The 27,187-nt window shown below is 41.1% G+C and overlaps 1 protein-coding gene across 1 annotated transcript; it reads left to right on the forward strand.

Annotated features, from left to right (window-relative positions):
* The first annotated feature begins 4,489 nt into the window (after positions 1-4,489).
* On the forward strand, positions 4,490-27,129 carry LOC115219400 (von Willebrand factor C and EGF domain-containing protein-like). The gene is made up of 4 exons (XM_029789565.2): positions 4,490-4,646; positions 13,003-13,143; positions 20,958-21,079; positions 26,961-27,129. The coding sequence occupies exons 1-4, from the start codon at positions 4,586-4,588 to the stop codon at positions 26,994-26,996; spliced, it is 360 nt and encodes a 119-aa protein (XP_029645425.1). The 5' UTR covers positions 4,490-4,585; the 3' UTR covers positions 26,997-27,129.
* Positions 27,130-27,187: the final 58 nt, after the last annotated feature.

Here is a 27,187-nt window from a genome sequence, read left to right on the forward strand (position 1 = left end):
GTATGGATGACAACTGTAGAGATGTTTCAGCCTTATTAATCCTCTTCAGTGATGTAATGGAATCTCCAAATTTGCCAGATAAGTGATAACAGAATTACTATATTAATGTACACTAATGTACAAGTAATGAGTAGAAATCAAAAATTATCATAAGAACATAAGAGATGTACCAAGGTGAGATCAAATCAATATTATTCACTGAGCTAATATTTTCTTCCTTCTCCACATAAGTATTATTAATTATATCTTGATTTGATTTAAAACAGACGATAAACGATGGCTAGAAGAATATTGAGCTATATCTGATAACCAGTTGATCTAGGAAGTGGGGTCCCATGTCAGTGAGGTGGGGCCAGTGCTCAATAATGCCATCGAGAAGTAGGCTCTGAAACGGCATGCATTCTCTCTTGATGACCCCATACACTTGTTGGCTTCCGGTATGCAGAGGTTTAGACTAGTAGCACTTGCATGTATAAGTTGTTTGCAAAACATCTTAGACCTTGTGGTAGGTCTTCTGACATCATGAAAAGACTGTTAGGCATCTTGGAAAGTCAAGGGGACTGCTCAGAAAGACTAGCTGACAATGGGAAAGACTAGTGGAGGCTGCAGACTTACACTCCTCGCCTCTGTAATATGTTGTAACAACTACCAATGAGAATGACAGCGCCATGATTGACCGAGAGAAGAGAGTCGAAAATCAATCAAACCCAATTAACACTGAAATGACTTTGGGCATGAATACAGCTATGCCTTCAAACAGCGAAGTGCAACCGAGAGAAGCTTGAAAATTCACTAGATTTGTAAGGAGAGGACAGAGCAGTGTGGATAATTTGAACGTAAAACACGTGGCAAATCATCCAGACTCAAACCACAGCAGATCGATAAATGCTACAGCAAAGAACTCTTCTTGACAGGAAACTGCAGGTTATGAGACTGGTGCATCAGATAGTACTCGGAGGAAACCGAAAATTCTGTGGTCTGCTGCTAATGAGAAAAGAAGATATAAAGGATTTGAGAACAGGGTATATCAAGCTCTTTATAAAATGACAGGTTATACAGTGGATAAACTGGGAAAGTTAACAAGCTCAATATACGATACAGAAAAGGAATTATTTGGATTGAAATATGGTATCCGATTAGCGAAAGGAAAGTGTGGACCAAACAAGAGAATCAAGAAAATGAAACAGTTGAGGAGGGAAAAAATCAGTCTAAGAAATCAATGGAAATGTGCTGTGGAAGATGCAAATCTTGGCCTCGCGGAGGTGTATGAAGATTTAAATAGGAAATGTCATAATATCCAACGGCATATCCGCCGATATGATCGAAGAAAGGAAAGCAAAAGGACTTGTGAACAGTTTCTGAAGAACCTTTTACGGGGTTACTAAGAAGCTGTTCACTGAATCGAAGAGTGGCACTTTATCATGCACAAAAGAAGAATTGGATGTTCACATCGAAGCGATCTAAACCGTAACCAGCCACAGCCATCTATAAATGGGCTGGAACCTGATATCGAATTTCAAATTGGGGACATCAGGAAGAAAGAGGTGAATGATTTCTAGAAAAAAGCTAGAGCAAAGAGTGCTCCAAGAGGTGATGGCGTCTTGTATAAAGTGTATGAATATTGCAATCATCTACGAAAGAAGCTCTTTGTCCTGCGCTGACAGCTGTGGCATGAAGAGACTCTGGTAGAGGATTTGTGTAACGCAGAAGGCATATGCTCGCCGAGGGAGGCCAATGCAGAGAATATAAAACAGTTTAGGCCGATATTTTTATTGAATGTAGAAGGCAAGATCTTTATGGGAATTCTCTCAAGGAGAACAGTGGCACATCTACAGAGTAATGGAGGTGTTGATGAATCTGTTCAAAAGGCCAGAATCCCTGGGATCCCTGGATGCGTTGAGCATTGTTTTTCGATTTGGAAAGCGATCCAGGATGCCAAACAGAACAAGAGAAGTCTGAACGTGGTATGGCATGTTCTAGATAATGCATATGGCTCAGTACCACACGAATTACTGATGAGAGCCATGGACCCACTTCCACATTCCAGAGAAAATAACAAGATTAATGAGGATATATTATGACAGTTTCGAGATGAGGTTTACAGCTGGAAATTGGCACCGATTAGAGATTGGCATAACTACTGGCTGCACAATATCTGTTACGTGGTTTATCTTAGTCATGGAGATGATTTTGAAAGCAGTAGACTTTTCGGAACAAATGGCCCAATTACAATCACCTAAGAAGGCCTCCGTGGATGCTGTGACACTTCTATCGACAGACAAGCAAATTATGCAGAGTGCTCTCTTGAAGCTAGACGAACTTGTGAAAGGGTCAAGGATGCGATTCAGAGCAAAAAAAAAAAAAGTCACGTACTCTGACATTTATTAATGGAGTGCAAAAAGAAGTTAAGTTTAAAACATTTGAAGAAAGCAGTCAAGGAAGAAACTATCAAGAGCTTGGGGCATGTATACGCATTGTCAGACAGGAGTCGTGGGATGCTAATTATGAAACAAGCCGAGGATAGATTAACAGCAATTGATAATTTAAAGCTAGAAGGTAAATATAAAATATGGTGCTTACAGTTCGGCTTGTATCCGCGCCTTTCGTAGCCACTTTTGTATACGAGGTGGAACTGTCACGAGTTCAAATCATTGAACAAAAGTATGTGTTCATTAGAAAGTGGCTAGGCCTACCTCGGATATTGAACAGTTCATCTCTCTGTCGTAAAAAGAGGCTCATTGCAGTTACCACTGGCGTCAATAGTTGAGATTTATAAAGTAGGGAAGGTATGAACGGCGATGATGCTGAGAGAGTCGAAGGACATTGAAATCAGGTGTAATTAGACCAGATGTAAAAGCAGCCAGGAAGTGAAAAGCAGATGCAGAGACTGATGACATTCTGTCTTCACTTACAACCGAGATATGGTAGGTGCAGTCACTACAAAAAGCATGTCCGAGATTTCTGATATGCCTTGGCATGTTGCACGATCTTTGTAAACAAAAGACTCGTTTCAGTATACTTTGTTTCCAGTCCTCCATATAAAAATGTCTGGGCTGTTCGTTGCTTGACAGACTGGAAACACTTTGGGATTGACAATAGCTTCTTTTCATTGAAATGTGGTATAATGTGCAATGAATAGCCAGGTTGAACGTCTGTATCAGAGAAATCAACTTGAGCAAAGGACGCAGTGTGATTTGGGGCAGACAATAATCCAGTTGACGAAGGTGTAACGGGAATTAGTAGCTTCTTGCACTTTTGGGGTGCAACTCGGGTGCATTCACAATTTCCGTTCCTTTAATTTCCAGATTCTACCAGTCAAAGAACACAAACGCAACAGTAAAAATATATACTCTTTATTTTTCTTATAACAGTAAGAAATAAGGTGGTATATTTGGTTCCACTTGTTTCTGGATGTGGCAAAGCTGAACTTTAACGCTTGTAAGAATCTTACAAGTTCAGCAGCAAACAGAGCTGGTCAAATATGGCGTCCTTAGAGAGCGAAGAAAATACGGTCTGCAACCTTTTGGTATCGAAAGCCTTCTCTGACTGCTACGTGTCTCTGGACGCTTTTTGGTTAAGGTTCACGCTCCTTCGCCTCCTGTCAGCTAAAATGCCACATCATCATTTCCTTCTTCCGGTCTTCGCGCATGCGCGAGAGGGCACTTACCCTCTGCCTTTCCAGAAGGCTCCAACCCCGCACACGCGAACTGAAGATGACGTTGCGCGCGCGCGCACTGTTGGATAGCGTCACTACAAAGGGTATTACATCCCTTTGGATCCACCATTCGTAAGTTATACACTGTCCTTACTTACTTGAGCAGTATCACTGTAGATACTTCGATATGTTTATGTGTATTGGTATATATTTACACACACACACACACACACACACACACGCACGCACATACACATACACACACACACACACACGTACGCACATACACATACACACACACACACACACACGCACGCACATACACATACACACACACACACACACGTACGCACATACACATACACACACACACACACACACAACACACCCACCCACCCACACACACACACATTAAATAGGAAATGGTTGGCAATTTTCTGAATGCATTTCCAATTCTATTTTAGTTGATTAAGCCCATTTCTTTTTTGTTAAATTTCTCGCCTCTTTACCAACCTATTAACCAATCACCTACCTTTTTATGCTTTCTATTACTTCTCCCAAAATTCTTCCTCTAACTCCTTGAGATAATTGACACGAGATAAACATCCAAAAGCAAACGAAAGGGCTGAGCCAAAATAAAATAACTATAAAGCAAATCAACAAAACAAAATGATGCAACAAGTAAATATAGAAATTAAAAATAAAATAAAATGAAATAAAATTTCTTTTTTTTTAAATGTGTTTGGTTTTGGTGTGGCTAAGTCCGTATTAAGCGTGCATAGAATAGAATTAGCAAATACAAGAATAATGTATGACGTCAGAAGATATTCTAAACAACACCAGAAGATATAAAAGTAGCCCTGCTTTTCTTATTTTTACAACAGACATCGGTATTTCAAACGCACGAGTTAGTTTTCCGATCCTGCAAAAATGAAATCGTTTATCTTCGTCGGCATCCTCACAGTTCTGACTGTCGTTCTTTCGGCACCATGTAAGTTAAACTCTTTTAGCTTATATTTCATTTCTCTATTTAACCATCAATGTTGTATTTTTTTAATCATTTCAAATCTTATTTTAGGTGAGTCAGTAATTAAATAGGCACAAGTTATTTTGAAGGGAAGGGTCCAGACGATACCATAAACCCCAGTGTCTAACTGGGACTTTATTTTTTACAACTTCGTGAAGACGAAAGGCAAAGATGATAAGATTTGAACTCAGAACAAAGAGCCGGAAAATATACGGAAAAGTGTATCTACATATATATATTTACATAATACATGCATGCATACATACATACATACATACATACATACATACATACATACATACATACATACATACATACATACACACATACATACATACATACATACATACATACATACACACATACACGCATACATACATACATACACACATACATACATACATACATACATACATACATACATACATACATACATACATGCATACATGAGGGCTGTCAACCCGTTAAACGAGTATGATCATGACTGACTAAATAAAATGTATTACAGCATTATATGTGAAAACGCCAATAGCACTTTAATGCTGCAGCGGCTTACAAGTTCTTCTGATTTCTTGGTTGTTCTGGATGGTTCTGATAATTTTCTGCGTGCATCCTCATTTGCCGAGGTAAACCTGAACAATTTGTCACGTTTTCTTGTGCTGTTGACCCTAGAGAGAAAGTCTTTGCAGTTTGTAACAGGTCTTTCTACATGGCTTCTCTGCTGGCGCACCAGGCCTGCGCGTAACATATGTGGTAACAGACTTTACATACTACGTGAGGAATTGTAGGGTCAACGGAATTGTCTTTTCGTGCTCATCAGTTTCTGCGTAACCATTCGTTTGCATTTCGTTGGAATGTGCTCACTCCGTCATAGACTCTTTGCGTCTAGGTGTTCCTATTTTGAAACCTCATAGCTTTTAAGTTGTCTTTTAAGTTGTCCCGGAATCGCTTTCTTGCCTTATGTTGTGGTAAAATGCCTTCCAACGGTTTGCCATACATTATTTGTTTGGGAATTCTTTTTTCATCAAGATAAAGATGCACGCACGCATATATACATACATACCAAAGGTGGGCACTGTTTATCAAAAAGTTAATTTCAATAACCGTTAATCAGTTAATGTAACAGAAGTTATAGATAAACCATTAACGTTAATTTTCATTATAGAAAAAAGACAAAGAAATCAATCTTTGCTCTAAAACCACCTAAAAACACCTTTAAAAAGTGCCAAAACTATAAAATTGGCCTATTTTTGTCTTTTTGAGGGCTTTTGAACCCCAAAACTATATATATATTGCTTTAGTTTTTTTTTAAATGCTGATTTTATACTTTTAACTTTTAAAAGACCTAAAGAAGGATGGTTTCATAGTTTTTGCCCTTTTTGTAGGTTTTTAAAAGCTTTTAGAGCTAGAAAAGGGTAAAAAAAAAACTCAAATGAAACACAATACTAGTATTAAACTAAAAAATGTTTATTGATAAGTAGCCGTAAAAAAATAAAATTGAAAAAAATTAAAAACATGACATATACACAATTTAATTTTTCCTCTTCTTCTCGTTCTCCATTTTGTTCATGAGATGCATGCTGCCCTTCATCAAAATTTGCATGTCAAAATTTTCATCAGTCTGGGATGACCTCTTGGCCGTCAAAATGTTCTTGCCCATAGAGAACAAACGCTCCACCGCAGCACTGGTGAGGATAGCTGTGTTGAACTTGATGAACAAGTCCACCAACACTTGCTCAGCCAAGACAGCATCTGTCAGCAAGTCCTTGGAGGTGGTCTTCAACCAGGTCTTGACCAAATTCTGGGCCTTGTTCTTGAGTGACTTGTGGCTCCTGTTGATCTCTTTTGGCTGGATGACACCACTGAAGAAGTCATCTTCCTCCTCTTTGTTGTTACTACTTCCACTGTTACTGCTCACTTCATCATACTGCTGCCTCATGGCCTTCTCGACCTTACCCTCCATGCTTTTCCTTACCTTGGCGACCTTGGTGTTGTCATACTTATCCAACCAGATGTGGCGAAACCTGGGCTTCTTGATCCTCCAGGAGGGTCTTAAATCTTTTGTCGACGCCTGCCAAAAGTGTGTCGACCAAGGGGCTCCAGTAGACGAGGCCCGAGTCTAAAGATCGTCGCAGTAACTGTTGGCAACAGAGTCCCAAAATAGGCTTGTTCCTTCCCCTGGATCTGGTCGAGCGCTTTGGTCACAGGTGACATGACCCGGAAATGAAATAATGGAGGATTAGCAAATTTTAGAAATTCAAATTTGTAAGGAAACAGACTAGTAAAAATAGGAAAAAATTAATTGTCAAATCAAATGTCAATATTAATTTTATAATTTAGTATCTATAATATTATTTTAGTCTTATATTAATAATTAAAATATAATATAATATGTGTTTTGAAAGATTTATAATATAATATGTGTCTAGAAGCTGAAGTTCTTCAAGGTGCTCCGAATATTACAAAATTGTTCAACCAATAGCTTGTGCACTAGCGATTGCTGCAGCTGCTAAAATATAACATTACATATAATATATCAATAGTATTGATACGCTAACTTTTTGTTTTTGTACGTACATGTTGTGTGCGCCACACTTACTTCAAAGAAGTGGCAAAGCGAGTGAGAGGAGGACAAAGAGGAAGTAAGAGAGAGAGAAAGTAAGAGAGAAATTGAGATAGTGAAAGAGACAGTGAGTGGTGACAGCGTTCGTTTTGTGTTTTTAAATGTTTATCACACCGCAAGAGAAGTAGATACATAAATACATATACACATTTTAAAATCAAAAGCGGGAGACAAGAGGGAGACAAAGGAAGTGAAAGAGAAAGAGAGAAAGTGAGAGAGACAGTAGATACATAAATTCAAAGAAAAGTTCATACATAGATACATACACACAGCAAATATTGGATGCCGATTTCACTTTTCATTATCACACGAGGATAAAATTAACTTACAAATGGCTGAGTACTCCACAAACATGCATAACATTAACGTAGTTCTCGAGGAGATTCAGCCTAACACAGAATATGACATGGTTGGCCCCTTTAAATTACTGCTACAACTCGAGACACACACACACACACACACACGCACACACACACATATACGAATATATTTGTGTGTGAATGTATTGTGTGTGTGTGTGTGTGTGTGTGTGTGTGTGTGTGTGCGCGCGCGTTTAGTTTAGTTAAATCATGTTTGCCATAATAAGTTAGTTAAAACATGTGTGCAATAATAAGTGTCGCGTGGTGGAAATAAATTACCAAACTTTCATTCATAAATCCATTTATCATTTCGTTCTTTTGCATTTCAATTTGTACATTAAGGTTCTTTGAATATGCACGATGTATTTTAAGGTTAAATAGTAATTCCGTTTACGTTTGTGTAACTCAGATATTTTGGTTGGATTATATAGTCATTGGTGTTACATTACTTTCTATATTCTGTAACTGTCACAATATACTTTTCTAGGCCTGAATGTTTTGTGTGTGTGTGTGGGGGGGGACCAGTTGATTAGATCGACCCAGTACACAACTGATACTTAATTTATCGACCCCGAAAGGACGAAAGGCAAAGTCGATCTCGGCAGAATTTGAACTCAGAACATAAAGGCAGACGGTCATAATATACAAACATTTCTCATGGCACCAGTACACTGTTCACAGATGCTTACATTTTCTATATTTTCCGTGAATTTTTCACGGGTCCAGCTAGTATATATTGTAATAATACATATATATTATAATAATATTATATTACTTTATTTTATTATTAATTTATTACCTTGGCATACACCTTAATTTAGTTGACATCCTAGTCGTTGAAGCTGTTGACCTTCAACTAGGTCATGATTGTGGAGAACAAGCCTCTTAGTTTCCAGGATGGTGTAGAGGACCACCATAGAGTCATAGGTCGAGTCCGCTTCGTCGTGTTGGAGACAACCAGCTTCCTCTTCACCTCAGTGAAGATGCTGTCCACTGCCACAGTGCTGCGATCTTGTTGGTTCCAGAGGGCACGTGCTTTGGCCATGGCAATCCTGTAGGGCCTCTTCAACACTGCACTCCTTTTTAACCTTTTCTGGCTTTAAAAGCTTTTAAAAACCTAAAAAAAGGGCCCAAACTATGAAATCAGCATTTTTTAAAGCTCTAACGCCAAAACAAAAAGAATGAATATAGTTTTGGGGTTTTAAAGCCCTTAAAAAGGCCCCAAAAATGCTGATTTTATAGTTTTGGCATTTTTTAAAGGTGTTTTTAGGTAGTTTTAGAACAAAAACTGATTTTTTTTCTATAATAAAAATCGTTTATCGATAACTTCCCTTACATTTTTAAAGAATTAACTGATTAACGGAAGTTAATTAGTCCGATATTGATTTCCAAAGTTAACTTAAAAGTTAAATCGTTAACGAAAATGTCAACTTCGTTAATTAATGATTAACTGATTAACGGTTTGATACACACACACACACACACATAGTAGCTTCATGCAGGTATAGCATGGATTCGACCCTCAATCGCAAAATTTCACTTAACAGTACAACGGAATTTTCCCATAGAGAAACATTAAGTTGACAGCAGTTACATTTATAAGAAACCTTCGCTAAGCAGAATAATGTCTTTGCCACTTCACCCCTGCTAACCTTTTGTATGCGGTGGAGGGTTAAATTACAGAACCATAGACCTCACAAAATGCCCATTGTTTGGATAACGGTATGTCTCTTTTTCTCGCGATCTGGCGATAATTATAGAAGATTCCCAAGCAAAAGTTAGTTGGTGAGACCCGAGTCTGGCTGACTGGCTGAACAAAACGCCGTCACTAGAGGAAAAGGCACAAAGAGACAACTATGTTAACTCACCAACGAAGTAGTTGTTTCGTCCCACCACTCTCATTTTCACTAACAAACTTTCTTTTCTCTGTAACATTACCATACTTCTCTATATATACTACTATGGGATCGTGTACACACATATACAGGCCGAAATTAACTCTTTTTACCTTGCATGCTTTACGAACTGTGTTATACTATTACACTAGTCTACCCATTGCGGTATGGTATATATACAAAGTAACAGTAAGTAGAAATTTTCTTAAACTTCGATCGCTGTTCTTCTTCCATCTTGCATACTGACAACCAATACCTTAATACAACCGTTACAACTGGTGACCCTCGACTGCAGAGAATACCAACCGTTACAGTTGCTGACCCCGAGTTAAAGAATTGCAGCCTTCGCATGAACAGTTGTCACATTCATCGATTACACTGGTGAGCCCATCTAAAAACAATTGCTTCTTTCTAATGCTACATGCCATTGCATTTTGCTGACTTCGAACTGAAGAACTACAGTCTTCATATCAACAATCGCTAAACCGGAGGAAAAGAATGACAGCCTTTGTCACTATCAAGATGCACTCGTGTTCCACTTGTTACAGTACGAGTAACAGAAAGCACTATACTTCGATGCAACCTACGATATACTTTACAACAATGCAACACTGCCGACGCACAAAGAATTCGCTGACCATGGAACCCCAAACCAAATGAAAAAAATAGGGAAGCCCGCACATGCAACGTCTTCGGCGCACACATGCTTTTCGCCCCAACGTACAGGCCCTGCATTGTCTACGGACTTTTGCACGTATATAAGACACTCATATAGACTCTCAGCAACTCTTTTTCTTTGCATGCACATCTTTTCACTTTCAGCAATAGACTTTAAAGAAAGAACACTATTTGCCGCAAAGTTTGTCATTTTTGCTTATTTTATTCTGTTTGCACTGCACTCTTTCATTTGTTTACGAGTTACACATATTCCGCGATGCACATATTCCACGATTCACATATTCCGCGATGCACATATTCCACGATTCACATATTCCGCGATGCACATATTCTGCGTTGCACATATTCCACGATGTACAAATTCCGCGACAACTCGTTTCACTAAAACAACTAAATTCATGTGCATATCTTTTTGAATGTACTATATTATTATTCATATTTTGCATGTACTTTTTTCCCGTTCACTTTGAAAATGTTTATATTGTTACATACAAACACGCATGCACCTTTCCTCAGCCCTGGCCTTGCGCACGCTTCTGCATTTGACACTGTCACATTCATGCACAACACCGTGGCTTTCTCGCTTATTTTTTATCCTCCCTGCGCCCTTGTAGATACAACTCGCCTCTGTAAGATCCCAGGTCGGTTACGTATACATAGAGAAAGTTGTTTGTCCCTAACAACGCGCCAGCATGCCACACTGTTGCTCCTGCACGTTCAAGGCATTTAATACCGCATGCATCGGCTGGCATATTCAGCACTGCCTTAATCACTGACATATTCAACACTGTTTTGTAATTAATCACTGCACTAGCATAAGTATGCTAGTTCAGGTCAGCCATGATCACCCATTTGCATACACACATGCAACTCTATTATGCCTCTACTGCCTTGTTTTTCAACGTCTGTGCCAGCTCAACTGTTTTTCCGACTAGATGTTCACATGCCCTTCGCTCATCTTTAGACATAATTTCCCTTTGTTAGACCCCTTTTTAGTCACGTAATAAATAGAGAAAATTACTTGCCTCGCACATCACTCCAGCATGCAACACTGTCGTTCTTACTAACCTCAGTAATTACCCACGACAACAGCGCCAGACACATTTCACTTCTGAAAAATCTTCAAGGCATTTCACACACTGCAATCCTGCAGGAAGATCTTCGATATCATGGATTGAGAATACATTCACTCGCTCACCTGAGCTTATTTTACAGCGAATTTTGATATGTGCACTTGCATTCGTGTATAGGCCCTCACGTGCACTCATGTGCTTATTTTCTGTGCTGCCCAGTCACTGACTGCACATTTTGGCACGCAAAGCGACACTGCTATTCGGGCATATCCGAGTAGAAAATTGTCCCATATACACTTTAATGATCCCCTCTTCTGATAGACAAAATATTTCCTAAGCCATGAATTTCTCTTTTCCTCGATCGTTCGTCTCCTTTTCTCAGAACTTCTCTTTTAAAACATCTATAAACACAGATTCCGTTGAACAGGCCATCTCACAAGTTACCTATGTAAGCATACTAAAAGACAACCAACTTTTAGCAGCTAATCCATTATGCAATCTATGTGGTATAGAATTTTCCAGTCAATCTGAATTCACAAAGCACATGAATCAAGCTGCTGTACAAAAAGAGTTCTTGGTTGCTGCAACACATGAGAATGAATGCCGCATCTAAACAAAAAAAAAAAAAACGAAAGCCACATGCTACCATTATAATGCAAGTCCCGCAATCACTGAAAAAAAAAGAGAGAAAAAGAAACAAACAAAAAACCAGAAATATGATAACCTATCAATGATAGTGATACTAACGAATTGACACACATCGTGTATTATGTATATACAGTATGTATGTATGTATGTATGTATGTATGTATGTATGTATGTATGCACGTTTTGACTGCGCTAAAACCAACCAATCAGAGTAGTGGAGTCAACAGGGCCCAAGCGGCCGAAGATTAGCTGTTATCTGCTACGTCCGTATTTATGTTATATATGTCAGAGAGAGAGAGAGAGAGAGAGAGAGAGAGAGAGAGAGAGAGAGAGAGAGAGAGAGAGAGAGAGAGAGAGAGAGAGGATTTCACTAAGGGTATGCTACATATGTATGTGATTTGCCATCATGTTATTCAAATTATTGATAAAGAAAAATAAAAAGCAATACGTATCTCGGTGGGATTTTGAACTAAGAATGTAAAGATTCGCGACAACATAAAAGAAGACACTTTTGTTGTGTCTCTTCCTGTCCATTACTGTTTTACTCTTCTCCCTACATTGGTCAATTTTAAAGTGCTCCTGACACTTACCTATTTACAGCTTGATAGACCGAGTAATTTTAGAGTAATGATCTTCACCACGGACAGAATGCAATACCGGTATAAGGGTATGAACCGTCGACGTCTTAGTTTGTTGCTCGGTAAACCACTACCATACATACACACATACATATGTGTGTATGCGTGTGTATATTTATGTATGTATGTGTGTGTGTGTGTGTGTGTATAATGTTCTTGTGATAGTCAAATTTATGTTAACACCTCCATGTTACATACTTGGCGAAGTTTTTATGAACACAAATTATTAAATCGAAAGACATAACATATACCATTGAAAACAGGATTAAGTGCCATCCAGTTATCTACACCTCCTTGTGAATATATATATGTGAATATGTATGATAAAGGAGAATGAGATGAATGCGTATTTATGTGCAGCTATGTATATGCTTGATAAAGCAACTTATTTACATTCGATTTTTAGCAATGCAAGGTGAACACTGCAATTATAATGGACAGATACATCAAGTCAACACAAGCTTCCCGTCCTATGATGGCTGCAACACGTGTTTTTGTCAAGGTCAAGATGTGGTTGCCTGTACACTGGTTGGTTGCGTTAGCATTGGTATGTAATCTTATGTCTTTATCATATACTTCATGCTGTATAAATCATTTGTTGGGTAATGTAGTCTTAGATATATTATGTGTAGTTTGATGGGGGAAAAGGACAACAGAAAAAGAAGCAACGGGAGCAAGAAATACAAAAGGCCTTACCTCGGCGAAATCAGCAGTCTCTCACGAAGTCAACACGTCCTGTCGCTTTGCCGTCTATGCTGGAACTGACCACGCTTCCTCGCTGACCACACGTGCTTCCTGCCACGCATGCGCCCTTCACTCTTCCGCCGGCCCCTGCAAGCCCTACTTCCGCCCACCTCATCTGTCATCCTCTCCACTAACACCACATAGATCATCACGGCCCATAACACCGACCGCCAACACCACACGCCCCCCCCCCCCCCGATCTACAGATCACTCAACCGGCTTTCCCACTCACTCCTCGCTCCCGAATTCACACCTTAACTGGTTTCATAATCAGCCAACCAGGGAGGAGGGTACCGCTCCCTCTGTGGTCGCAGTGCAACCCTAGGACTGGCCTGGGTTCCTGGCATGTTGCTGCTGGCTTCATCATCTTGTCTACTGATGTTGTCTTCGTCTTTTTGCCTACTGTTGTTGTCTTCATCTTCTTGCCCACAGCTGCTGGTTCCATCCTCTGAGGCGTGGACAATCTTCCGTATATCCAAAACGTGGCGTGGCATACCATCGACAGAGACGTTGTTCTTCGAATTGATGGAGGTTATTGTTCCCTTTCCCCATCGTGATGTACACCGTGCGTTTGGGGGTTTTACCCAAACTTCTTCCCTGACCTGTACGAAGGCGTGCTCTTCCTCTGCCCCGGGTCGCATTGATGCAGTACACGGATGCCTCCACTCGTACCTGAATATTGCCGTGTGACACTGACTCCTCAGCCTGTCCTGATCTGGGCGAAAAATTGTACAAAAATACAGCCTCGATTGGTGAAATGTGGCCCCTCTCTGCCATGGTCTTGATGGTACGATGATGCCTTTCCACCACCCCATTTCCACTTGGCCAGTATGCCGCCCTGAATAAGCGGTTGACCTTCCACCCATCAAGCATTTCTTTCAGCACCTCCCAGCGAAATGCAGTGCCATTATCCAGAAGCAGTTCATCCACGGGGCCTCGTTCCAGGAATATCTCATTCAATACTTTCACAATTTCCTCTGCGGTCCCCGTCTTCATCTCCCTCCATATGGCCAACCGCCCCGGTCCGCAGTCAACCATTGAGAGGTATGTCCCCTGCCGGTAGTGTGTTATGTCCACTGCCAGTCGTTTCCAGTCGTGGTCCACTGGAATACTTCCCGCCTCATGTACGCCCAGAGCAGGGTCGATGGACTGGCACCTGTCACAGCTGCTAACCACTCTCTTCACGCCCCGTCTTGTTACATCGGAGTCAACTTTTCTGGCTAGGAACAATGTCCTGTTCACCCCCATGTGATGCATGGTATGCAATCTCCGCAACTCCGAGTCACTCGGCATACTGCAGCCACAACCTGCTCCGCATCATCTGGCACCTGCAACCAGGCTCACTTTACCCTGGTCAGGACGTTTGCCCTGTTCTTCTCGGAAGGCACAAAGATCACGCTCAGCTTCAGATTGAACTCAGTGGTTAGTTCACGCAGTATCCCCAATCGACGCTTTACCAGCATCTCTGCGGCCCCTTTGGTTCGCACCCTCCGCTCATTGGTGATGACTGCTGTCACCCAACCAAGTACAGTGGCCGAATCAGTCCTGATTTCTATGGTGTGCAACCCCCACTTCAAGGCTAGGTTCACTCCTTTCAACACGGCATCCAACTCCGCCACATTGATATGATTGCAGTCATCCGTCTTCCTGAGCTAGGCTGCATCTTCTACCATGAGACCTCCCACTTCTAAGACAACCCCTATTGCGATGCTACTGGCGTCACACCATACAATCCCGCTCTTTGATTTGCGAACATACCAACTGTCCCTCACTGGATCCTCTGCTCTTACTCTGACCAAGACTTACTGTATCATGTCGGTCGTCATCTCCCCCACTCTATCATTCCACTTCACTCCTTCGGCTCGTTTCTTGATGAAGCGACATGCTGTCCGGAGCCATCCTGCAATCGGGTAGTGTCCCACCAGCTTCCCACACACCGAGAACAGTTCCCGTCTACTTATGCTGGCGCCCAGTTCGGGGATCTCGTTCCCTCACCGGAATACCAACGCGCCGGCCTTGTCTCTCCATAGCTTGAGGCCCAGTGCAGCACCTCCCTCCATTGCCTCTGATGGCTTGGCGATCAGTCCAAAACTCTTCAGGTGGCCTATGACCTCCATTGCTGGCATTACGGTTTCATCCACCAGAATATCATCAATGTACGAATTGGTGGCCTTTTTTACTCTGTTCACCTTTCCCAGGATGGCCTTGAGAATTGTTGCCATAATCTTTGGCGCTGAATTCAGTCTGAACCCCAACCTGGTCAGACAGTACGTCTGGCCCTTATATCTGACAAGCTGATACTTCCACAGTTTCTCAGCCACATGCACCTGTAGGTATGCCGACTTCAAATCAACGATCGTGGAGGCCCCTGTCATCTGTCTCCACTCTTGCAAGGTGTCTCCGCAGACATCTGTGGCCTCGTTGCCTGTATGACATGATATGTGGTCATTCAACTCTCGGAAGTCAGGCACTGGCCTGACCTTTTGCTTTGTGGGCTGTATCACCGCCATCAGTGGCAGGACTCCGCTCTCTTCTTTTTCCCAAGAGATCAATATGCCCTCCTTAATCCACCGCTCCACCTCCCTCTCGAACTCACTTCTGGCATCTCCTTTTAGAGTATGCTGATAGCAGCCCACTTTATCTTTTAACGTCGGAGGTTCTCTCTTCCAGTGCCACTTCACTGTCCACCTCTGGCCATCGAAGACAGCCCGAAAGTCCTGGTCTTCAATGACGTGTGCAGCTTGCTCCTCTTCACGGTTCTCACCAGTGCATGGTCTCGCCATACACGGTTTCCCCGCAAACCCGAACATTACACCGGCCTCGTTAACAGTGACACCTTCCAAACGGGTGATTGCATCCATCCCCATCACCACGTCAATCTCGTCCACCAAGTGGCCAACTACAATTGCTCGCAGCGTCAGCCTTATTCCCTGCACCACATCTGTAACGCCTTCACAGTGTACTTCTCTTCCGTCGACTGCTCTTACACTGCTTTCTCCACATCACGTCTCTACCACTTCTGGAGTCATCAGGGTTGTCGTACAGCCCGTGTCAACAAGTGCTCACGACATCTTTCCTTCCACCAGAATGTCGACTACAGGTAATGCCGATAAACGCGCCTCTATTGACCAAAGGGACAACTACCGGCACAGTAGTCTCCCTCAGTCCGTTTCCCCGCAGACATTCGCTGGCTATATGCCCCGTTTCTCGACACCGGTAGCAAATGACCTCAGGCTTGGGTGACTCGCAGTCTCGCACCATGTGCGGGCCATGGCATCGGAAACACTGTCCTTTGAATGGTCGCACACGTTCTTTCTTCGACCCCTCTCTGCTGCTCCTTACTCGGCCACTGTTCGTTGTTGCAGTCGCTGCTACCGACGTCGTTCTGCAGCACGAAACTAGCACGCGAGCCCGAGATACGATGTCTGCCATCGCCATCGAGTGAACGTTCGGAAGCTTCTGCAACTCGACCGACATGTCAGGAAAGCCAGTCACAAACGCCAATTTAACCGTCTGGTCCAGCGATTCTCCCTCATATCCCGCCAGTTTAGCCAATTTCCTGAGTTTATTGGCAAATACGTCAACCTGTTCTCCAGCCCATCTTGTTTTCCCCCGGCGAGCGTATGCCTCAAACATTCCCTCCGCAAAGGCCTCCATCAACCGGATTTCTATTTTCTCCGCGCTAAGTTGGTCCTTCTCTTCCATCTCTAGATACAGCGCCAATGCCGAACCATCCAAGTACAGCGGTATAAAACTCGCTAGGTCGCTTATACTGTGGAGCTTCGCCACCAACTTCACCTTCTTCAACCAAGCGACTACATCTGTGTCACCGCATAATAGTTTGATCATCTCATTCGAAATACGGGCACTCATCGTTCGTTTTTTTTTATGAGCCGAGATAGCTTGTAGTGTGATGGGGGAAAAGAACAACAGATAAAGAAGCAACGGGAGCAAGAAATACAAAAGTCCTTACCTCGGCGAAATCAGCGGTCTCTCACGAATTCAACACGTCCTGTCGCTTTGCCGTCTATGCTGGAACTGACCACGCTTCCTCGCTGACCACACGTGCTTCCTGCCAAGCATGCGCCCTTCACTCTTCCGCCGGTCCCTGCAAGCCCTACTTCCGCCCACCTCATCTGTCATTTCGCTTGGGAAGCAAGATAACAATTTTTATTCTGGGTTGCAGGTAATTATTTAATGCTCAAAGTAAGATAGAGGGTGAAAATTCCAATCCAATTAAACACAAGTATTCTATATAGAATGTATGTAGAATACATACATTTCCTTTTCCATTATCTGTAAAAAACATTTCGAAATGTTCATGGACCATCCGTACAGCTTATGGACAATTATGTGTATGCTATTATAGAACTGGAGTAAAAACTAAAGTTTTTCTAACATGTCCATAAGTTCAGATGTACACTGCAAAAGAAATGAAGAATCAGCTATGAATGTTGTTACAACATATTAAACTTCACCACGAGTGGGACAAACTATAAGACATCTGGCGCAAGCAAGGAAGATGTATACATAGAGAGAAGGAGTTAAAGGTGATGCGTTCACCCAAGACCGTCTTAACAGTATTATAGGCCCTCAGGTAAATCAACGCACTGGGTGCTATTGTATTTATTGACAGCAAGTAACAACATGCATAGAGCAGAATTGGGCCCCTAGGGCCGTGTGACCTTTGGGCAACTTCCCAGTATACCCACGCATTAAGACGGCACTTCATTGACCAAAACGGTTGCCTGCTTTTACGCAAACGGCGTCTTTTACCTAAATTTACTACTACAAGACAGATGTTAATACTCCGACGTAGTCTGGTCAGGCGTGTTCGCAGGAATTGTGCGAGGGCACAAGGTCAGAAGGGAATACAATTCCAGGAGGGAAGGGCGTAATAACATTAGAAGGTTCACTTCTTTCCTTGAGGGGATGTGCCCCTCAGCACCCCACTCCGAGTCCGCACTTGCTGGTATAAGAGTTCAGTAACTTCTTGAACATTTACCAACTGTGGATTGCGTTACTATAACACACATTTCAATTTCATCATAAGAAATTGAAATTGTGATACGCCAGTTGTTTCAGAATTTGTATTTGCTGTGCCTGGAACCGGAGAAAATACCCGGGATCTTTGTGGTTTTCGTCACTGTTTATAATTATCTTTAAAAAAGTTTTTTAATGTATCATATAGGTGTAGGTTTTGACACTGAATCCGAATTTGTTATTCATTTATTCAAAAAAAAAAAATTGAAAAAATGTTACAGGTGTTCAAAGTTTGATCATTTTCAGAATTTTCTGCCTTTCAGAAAACAGCGCGTTCGTTACCTCTTCCATCATCGGGGGTGGGGTGGGTAGGTATCGGCATGTCAAAACATTGTTACTTCCCTTGTACATACATACACATACACACATATACTTACAGAGTTGAAACGCTGCTTTTTTTCTTTTCAGCGTTGAATGTTCACCATCCCACTTCCATTACCCGTGCACATGCACTCACACACACACACAAACATTCACATACCTTCCTTTTACATACTGACACATATACTCACACAGAGTTGAAACGTTCCCACTACCAGTTTGCCATCATCCCTTCGTTCCTTATTCATCTATCACCCCTTTCTTTTCTCATTCATCCGCCACTCCTTCCTTTCTCACACATATATATTGTGATGGAGAAAAACACAAGAATATTATTATAGTAGATTATCTTTCTCGTATCTCCTTCTCGTCTTTGTGCGCATGCGCAGCATTTTTGGTTACTATGGAAACAGAACAGGGTGATGTGTAAAATACTTCTGATTGGCTAGAATACCCAAATTTTGCAAAAACACTAAGTGTGAAAAACCAACATAGACAACAGTGGCACAAACAACAGTGAACCACAATACAGCGTGCGATTGTCATGGTAACTAGCTGCTAATGCCACGCTGTCTGTTGATTGGATAAAATTACCCAAATTTCCTAACTTTAATTCCAAATAACATCAGATTCTTTAATTTACGAGATAAAGTAATTGGTTGATTGTGTAGCAATATCGTTCTCTCATTGCTATCTTCACTGTTTAAGAAGAGTATTATGAATAATCTCGTTCGAGATTACAAACATCTTCGGCTAGTTCAACATTGTTGTAAACACTAATTCGATTGGCTGACACATGGTCTCTACTACGTTCGCACCGCTGGTTATCACGTGACACGATTTGCCTCCGCTTATTTTCGCGCCATAGTTCCAAGCAGCCAATCACAGCTTTCCATTTCTGAAGTTCATTTGGAGCCACATAAACCTTATAAAACAAGGTTTCTCTGACAAGTATTCGTCTTAGGTTTCTAGTCCTTCTCAGGGCTAACCTCTGACCACACAGAGCACACTCGACCATGTTCCAGTTTCGAAAGGCAGGCGACTACCATTAATACAAGATGTTACAGATTCCTCTCATACTGTTAGTGTGAAAATATCACCACGAAAAGAACGGTTACAGGATATCTATAACTAGAGAAAAATAACCAAGCAGAATATATAATGAAGACGCAGCAAAAACCAAGCGACAGACACAACTCATCGCCGAACATCGAAGGTTTAATTTGTACACAAGACAACTACAGATTCAACTATAGCGGTTAGGTGAAAATATCACCACGGGAAAAACGGCTACAGTTAATATATCTGGAAGTATATCCATATCAAGAGAAAGATAAACACAAATGATTCAATTAATCTCAACTACGAGACGCAACATCTTGATATGGAACTCTTACACTGTACCTCATAAATGGTAAATCAATTATCTGTTCTTGGGTTCTAGTTCTTCTAAGAACTACCTTAAGCCATCTGTTACTACCTGTTGCCAGGCTGATACCAACAACATGAACTGTGAACCAAATTCCATCGTCATTTCACTGGTCAGTACCTTTTACGCCTCACGAACACACAGACACAAAAACATGCTAACACTTACAAACTTCCAACATCAAACATGATTGTAAAATATGTAAAATAAATAATGTATATATCTCAAAAAGAAATCTTGTTGTCATTCCACTTATGTGTTTTGCCGCTGCATGTATTATCTGGTCAGTAAATAATCATTAAGAATGGGATCGCGTGCGACTGTGTCTCTTATACGATACGCAATACACCAAAATTGAAAGCAATCTGAGTAAAATGACGGAAATTTCATTTTGCGAATGAGAAAGACTAGATCCCTAGAGTGTATTGCAAACTTTCATTCTTGATTTTTTTAAAAACTAATAACTGTCTATTTTAAGCAATGTTTTGACAGTTTCTTCTAGCAACTCCTGTTGGTTTGTTCGTAGCTTTTTAATATTCAGTTTGCTCGCGAATTTGGATTCAGCATCAAAAATTAAATCTATATGATACATTAAAAAGTTTTTTTTAAAGATAATTGTAAACAGTAACGAAAACTACAAAGATCCATCTCTTGATTGGTAATTTTCCTCTTTGACTTCATAATAAGTTTTTCTGGCGTATTTTGTGAATGAGAATAGAATTACAATTTTGAACCAAACCATCTAAACTTCATGTTAGAATAATGACGCAAGAAAAAAAAAACCCCCAGAAAAACAAAGTAATGCAATTTTCGTTCTTTTTCAGAAATCTGCCACTACAACGGTCGAGTGTACTATGTTAATGATTCATTTCCTTCTTATGACAATTGTAATACGTGCTACTGCCAAGCATCAGAAAGAGTGGCTTGTACATATAGAGACTGTGTGGTAAGTAGCACACACACACACACACACAATGCAGTAATTTCTGTATTTCTCTTTCTATCTTTTCTAGAGGAATGTTATCTTTTAGGGACTAAACATTGTAGATATTTTAAAGCTTCTTATTTAGCCAACACTATTTAAAAATCTTATTAGAGATATTGGTTTACACGACCAATAGCATTTCTCTCCCCGTTGTTCATTTTGCTGTGCAAGCTTATGTTAAATGGCGTCGTTGCCCCTTGCAGCGAAGATAAGAGTCGGCAGTGATGTCATCAGACCTTTCTATGGCGAAGGTGACGTAGTAGCCTGGATTCGAAAAATCAAAGTTGTGGCCAGGCTACAAAGCATCGAAGATGTAGCGAGCCTCATGGCGCTGTATTTGGAGGGGAGGGCGCTGGAACAGTGCCTCGAAATGGATGAAGAAGAACAACTGAGCGCGGCGAAGATCGAGCAGCGCTTCGGATAGGCTTACACAGATGGAGAGTACGCCGCTTTTGCTAAGCTGGGAACGATCAGATGGAGAGGGGAACAGGTTGACGAATACGCTGCGGAAGTACGGAGGCTGGTTGTGTTCTCTGGTCTCACTGGTGAGAGACTTGAGAAAGTAGCGCGACTGGCCTTTGTGAATGACTTTCCCGACGACTACAACAGTTGCTAGGCGGCAACAAAATGGCGATGAGCGAACTCATTGTTCAAGCCCGTGTGTTGACACAAAACACCTGGCGAAAGGCAGTGGTGATGGCAGCTGCAGAAGTCCGCGACGGCTGGTGAAGGACGAAAAGAAGCCAACACTGTCCTATCTCCCCTTCTCACGCTTCCTATTCCAGTCAGTCCCTTGACTATTGACGTCATGGCCCTCTTCTTCTGGCTCATCTCCACTGCCTGTCATTGAGATCGTGGTCAGAGGAAAGACGTTCAAGGTCCTCATAGACACGAGCTGCACAACGACTCTCGTGACCACGAGGGTGACAAAGAAATGGAACGGGACGATTAGCGTTCGGGTGGTCGACGGCAGTGATATCGAATGCAAGGGTAACAGCGATGTGAATATAGCGGTGCGAAGTACAACGCTAAGGCTGCGGGCGATCGCGATCGACCAAGTGTAGATGGAATTGATGTGGTAATGGGGATGGACGTGATTGACCGCCTTGGGTGTGTCAGTGTTGGAAGAGACGTGGTTTCGTTTCATGCCGTGGAGGCGTCGTGAGTCAGGAATGTGAGCGGTAGCAGAGCCCCGCGAGGATCTGCACTGCCTACGCAATTGAAGACAAGGATTTTCGGGCGGCGTTCGATGGTCAGCGATGGACGACAGATTGGCCCTGGAAAGAGGGACTCCCGATGCTGAAGAACAGGGTGAGCTGCTACCAGCATGCCCTGAAAGGCAGCGACGATCGTCGACTTGAAGTCGGCATATTTGCAGCTCCATGGGAGCGAAAAACTGGCAGTACCAACCGATCCGATACAAAGGCCAGATATATTGTCTGATAAGGCTGGGTTTGGGGCTGAATTCTGCGCCGACGATCATGACGATAGTGCTCAAATCCATCTTGGGGCAGGTGGTTAGGATACGGAGGGCCACCAAATTCCTATATAGATGACATCCTAGTGGACGAGACCGTAGTGCTTAACACAGAGGTTGTGAAACATCTGAAGAAACTCGGGCTGATTGCGAAGCCATCGGAGTCAATGGTTGGAGGAGCTACATTGGGGCTTAAGCTTCAGAGAGACATAACAAGCAAGTTGGTCTTTTGTAGGGGGAACGAGATGCTGGAGCTGGGTACCAACGTCAGCAGGAGAGAACTGTTCTCCATGTGTGGGGAAATTAGTGGGTCACTATCTGATCGCTGGGTGGCTGCATACGGCATACAGTTACACTAGGAGATGAGCAGACGGAGAGAATTGGAGTGATAAGGTGGGACGGTGGCGATGATGCAGAAAATGCAGGAGAGGACGAAAACGGAAGACCCAGTCAGAAGGAGCTGCCTAAATCAGATAACAGGACCGTATGTTGTGATGCTAGCGGTGTTCTGGTACACCCCGATTAGGACAGACCGAAAGCTCCGTGCCACATAGGGCGATATTCAAATAGCAGTCAGGTCTCCTTTAGAGTACACTGTTTTAGAAAAGAGCATATTCTGGTGTATCCTGTCTTGTGTTCTGTTGAGACTTACATTGACACAGCAACATAAAATAGGTAAGCTGCCAGTGACTTTAGTTACGACCTGTATACTGCAGGACAAAAAGTCCTGCAGTATACAATGCTGAGTCTATCCTGCAGGGATGGCAGTTACACCTGGCGAGACAAGTGATTCTCAGAAAAGTGCCAGAGAGGAGTGTTTCCACTGTAGCGATATTGATATCCTCACCCTTTGAGAGACACAATAAGAATGATCTCTTTTAAGATTACAGCCATCTTTGGCTGGTTTGACCCTGTTGTGTCCACTGATCTGATTGGTTGGCATCTAGCGTGGTCTGTCTCTCTACTTATTTCGCACCAGAGTGTAAAGCCAACCAATCATGGCCTTGGGATAAGGCCTGCTTCATGTGAACCATCTTTACCCTATAAATAAGCTAACATTTTCATTATTCTTCATCTTTCGACACCAGACCTTTTAAGGTCTAGTCACTGACCACAGAGCTACTCAGCCATGTTCCAGTTCCAGCGACAGATGACCAGCCTGCCAGCCATGCTCCTGCTTCAGCTACGACGACGCTAATGTATACCCGCAACAGGACGTTCTCCATCCCGGCCGCCGTCATCACCACCGTCGTCCTTCAACAACATGTACACATCAACAACAATGCAAGTTTACTCCACGCTGTTTGTGTGAATCTTTCACCGAGAAGAAAAAGTCGGTCTATCTAAAGAACTAACTATATCAAGAGACTCGGCACGGCATGATAGCCACAACTTCTACACGGGTAGTAACTAGCTCTGCCATGTGACCCACAACATCTTGTTATAGAATTTACTATTGTGTACCTCATGAACTGGTAAACTAACTCCAATCTTAACTCAATTCGCTGAGACTTATCTTATGCTCTGTATTCTGTATTTCTGTTTTATGTGCTTACACCTTTTGTCTGTACCTTCTGTCGCACACACGAACACACAAACACAAACACTTGTAGCATGCACACATATACAACACTTGCTAGCACTCAACAACACTTTCACTTTATACATTGTAAATAAAGTCTTCTTCTCTCTCAAACAGTAGAACGGTTTGCTGTTTCTCTTTATTCCTTTGGCACTGTATTCTATATTATGTATTTGGCCTATCTTATTTTGTTAGGGTGCAGCGTTCAAAAGGAGACATTTGTCACCAACTCCTTACGTACAGTCGTTTAACCCTACACCACTAATGTTTATAGAATGTATATCATCTCACCTTTCCCTATATCTATACTATGCAATGTATTCTTTCCTAATGTTAAATGCATTGGCGATTTAAAGAAAGAAATTTGCTGCAGTTTATAATAGGTCAATAAATTATGGTTTGTATATGTGAGGCTATGAGTTAATGAAGGAAGATGTTATAGGGATGGGAGGAAAGACCATTAACACACACACATGTATGTACGTATATATATATATATATATAATATATATATATATATATTATATATATATATATATATATATAATATATATATATATATATGCATGCTCGTGTTTGTGCATGTGCGCCTGTTAGATAGGTCTATAGTTATATTGATTATTTGGTTAAGCTAATTCAGGTTGCACATCTTTCTCATACACAACTAACTCCATCTTAGATTTTGATGTGGCCATTTATTTTACACATGAACATTACATTGATATAAAAGTTACTTGCCGTAGGTTATATTGCATGGCTAGATTTGGGATTTGATCTGATATAGGTTTTATGCTAGAGTTGAATCTGCTTCCTCCAGTTCCATTACAAGTATCCATTGAGTATCCATTACAAGGTCCATGAGTTGTTTATTTGCTCCTGAAGGGCTCAAGTTATACCTGAGAAGATGTAATGCACTATTGGATTTGTAAATTTCTGTCATATATCTCAGTCTCAGAGTCCTTCTTCTACCATTAGCTATAGTAGTTTGTAATGAGATGTTACTATAATTATTATTTTCACAATATTTTTGCATTCATCAGGGAATTGCTTAAGTTTAGCATCTGAAACAGAAATTAATCTTTTTGCTATAACCACTTCTACTGAGAGCTTCATTATAGTATTTTGCAGTATCATTGAAATTCACTTGTTGGCAGAAAGATTAGAGATTGTAATTGATATATTTCTAACTAAACTGTCTATAATGTATCTAAAATAGTTCAATCTAACGACATAGTGGATAGTCTCATTTGGTTTGTGGTAGGTTAGTACAGTTTGAAGTCTAGGTTTAGTCTCATATCTAAAAAGTTGACTATTTTATTACAATTTTCGAAGGAAGTTGATAAATGTTTAAAGAATGAGTGGAGACATTTCCACAGCCCTTCTAAGTTGGACTGAGAATATTTGGAAATAGTCAGAATAGCATCATCTCTATGCAGTCGACCTACAAGTTCAGAAGCCCTCTGGTAGTTTATTTAGAAGATACAAGACTCATCAGATCAACAACTTAAGTAGATTCAGATTATCACTAAGCAAAGTCAACCTCAACCACGCAAGATCCTCTGGAAATAGATAACCATTCTCCTAGTTAAAAGAATAGTGTCTCTCATCCTTGATTATATTTGTACAGAAAGAAACACTGGAATTTGTTGAGATTTTGATAAACAACAATTTATTCTTTTTGTACACAAGAAATGATATTTTTCCTTACTATGAAGAACAAAACGCCCAGAGAGCTTTTGTTCTTGGTGTCACAGCAGCAAATAAAGTGTGGATATTTGCTTACCAGCTACTGACTTCTAGTGTCATTCTTCTTCTGACTTTTCATTGCCTTTGTCTTGTCAGTAGCAGCAAAAATAATGGTCTTGTTTAATAAAATTGAGGAAGTAGATGGTAGTAATAATCTCCTTCATTGCACAAAGGAAGTACTATCTTTACTATAGAGGTTTTCAAACCAGCAGCTGACTGCTAGTACATTGCCATTATTCGAAGTCAACATATTTTGGTAACCAGTGGAATTATCCTCCCTAGTAGTTTTTGTTGATTCTATCTATATCTGATTTCAAGGGACTAATGGAGAGCCATGTAAAGTGACCAGAGTGTGCATCTATACACACACATGCACACACATATATATATTGTGTGTGTGTGTCTGTGTGTTGGTCCAAGTGTAGAATGTCTGTATTGTCCATTTTGGTACTTAGTCATCATTCCAGAAAAGTTGAGAGTTTTGTTTTAAAAGAAATTCAACTCTGTTTACAGTGGTTCTCTGTGCAGTAGCGTTAAAGTTTTACAATTTTCAGACATTCATCCACTGTTTGGGAACAGGAGAAACTAAGCTAATACACTTGTCCAAATTGAATTATTATTAATTTTCATCTTGGTGTTTTGTCTAAATTTCTCTTCTCTCTAGAGTTTATCAAACAGCTCTGATAAATATTCTTTCAGTTTCCCCTCTATCAAATCCATTCACAAGGCTTTGATTGGTCTGAAGCTAAAGTAGAAGACACCTGCCTAAGATGCCACACAGTGGGACTGAACCCAGAACCATGTGTTTGGGAAGCAAGCTTCTTCCCACACAGCCATGCCTGCACCTAAAATAATCTCGTAGCAGCCTTTCGATGCCAAAACCTGGGGGAATATATTTTTCTCTTTGTTGTCACTTCATCACTTTCCACGAAATCCAAAAATTCTTTAATGATGCTCTTCCATTAATTTGTTACTTTTCCTTTTTAACTATAGCAATTCTATGTATTTAAACTAAATCTGTTATTTTTGTCTTTCAGCCTACCAATTACTTCCCATCATCAAATAGAAATTGAGAAAAATGAAATGATAAAGTGCTTGCACATTAATTTGCAAAAGAAACAAACAGTTTGAATAACTACATTATAATTAAACAATGACAAATTTGTTTTAATTCATTAGATAATTAAATTTGATTATATCAGCATATATTGCTTTGTTGTTTTTCTTTTTGTTTCATATTTGTTTAATGTTACTTTAAGAGAGA

Source organism: Octopus sinensis, linkage group LG1 (genome assembly GCF_006345805.1).
Source record: "Octopus sinensis linkage group LG1, ASM634580v1, whole genome shotgun sequence".
NCBI lineage: Eukaryota > Metazoa > Mollusca > Cephalopoda > Octopoda > Octopodidae > Octopus > Octopus sinensis.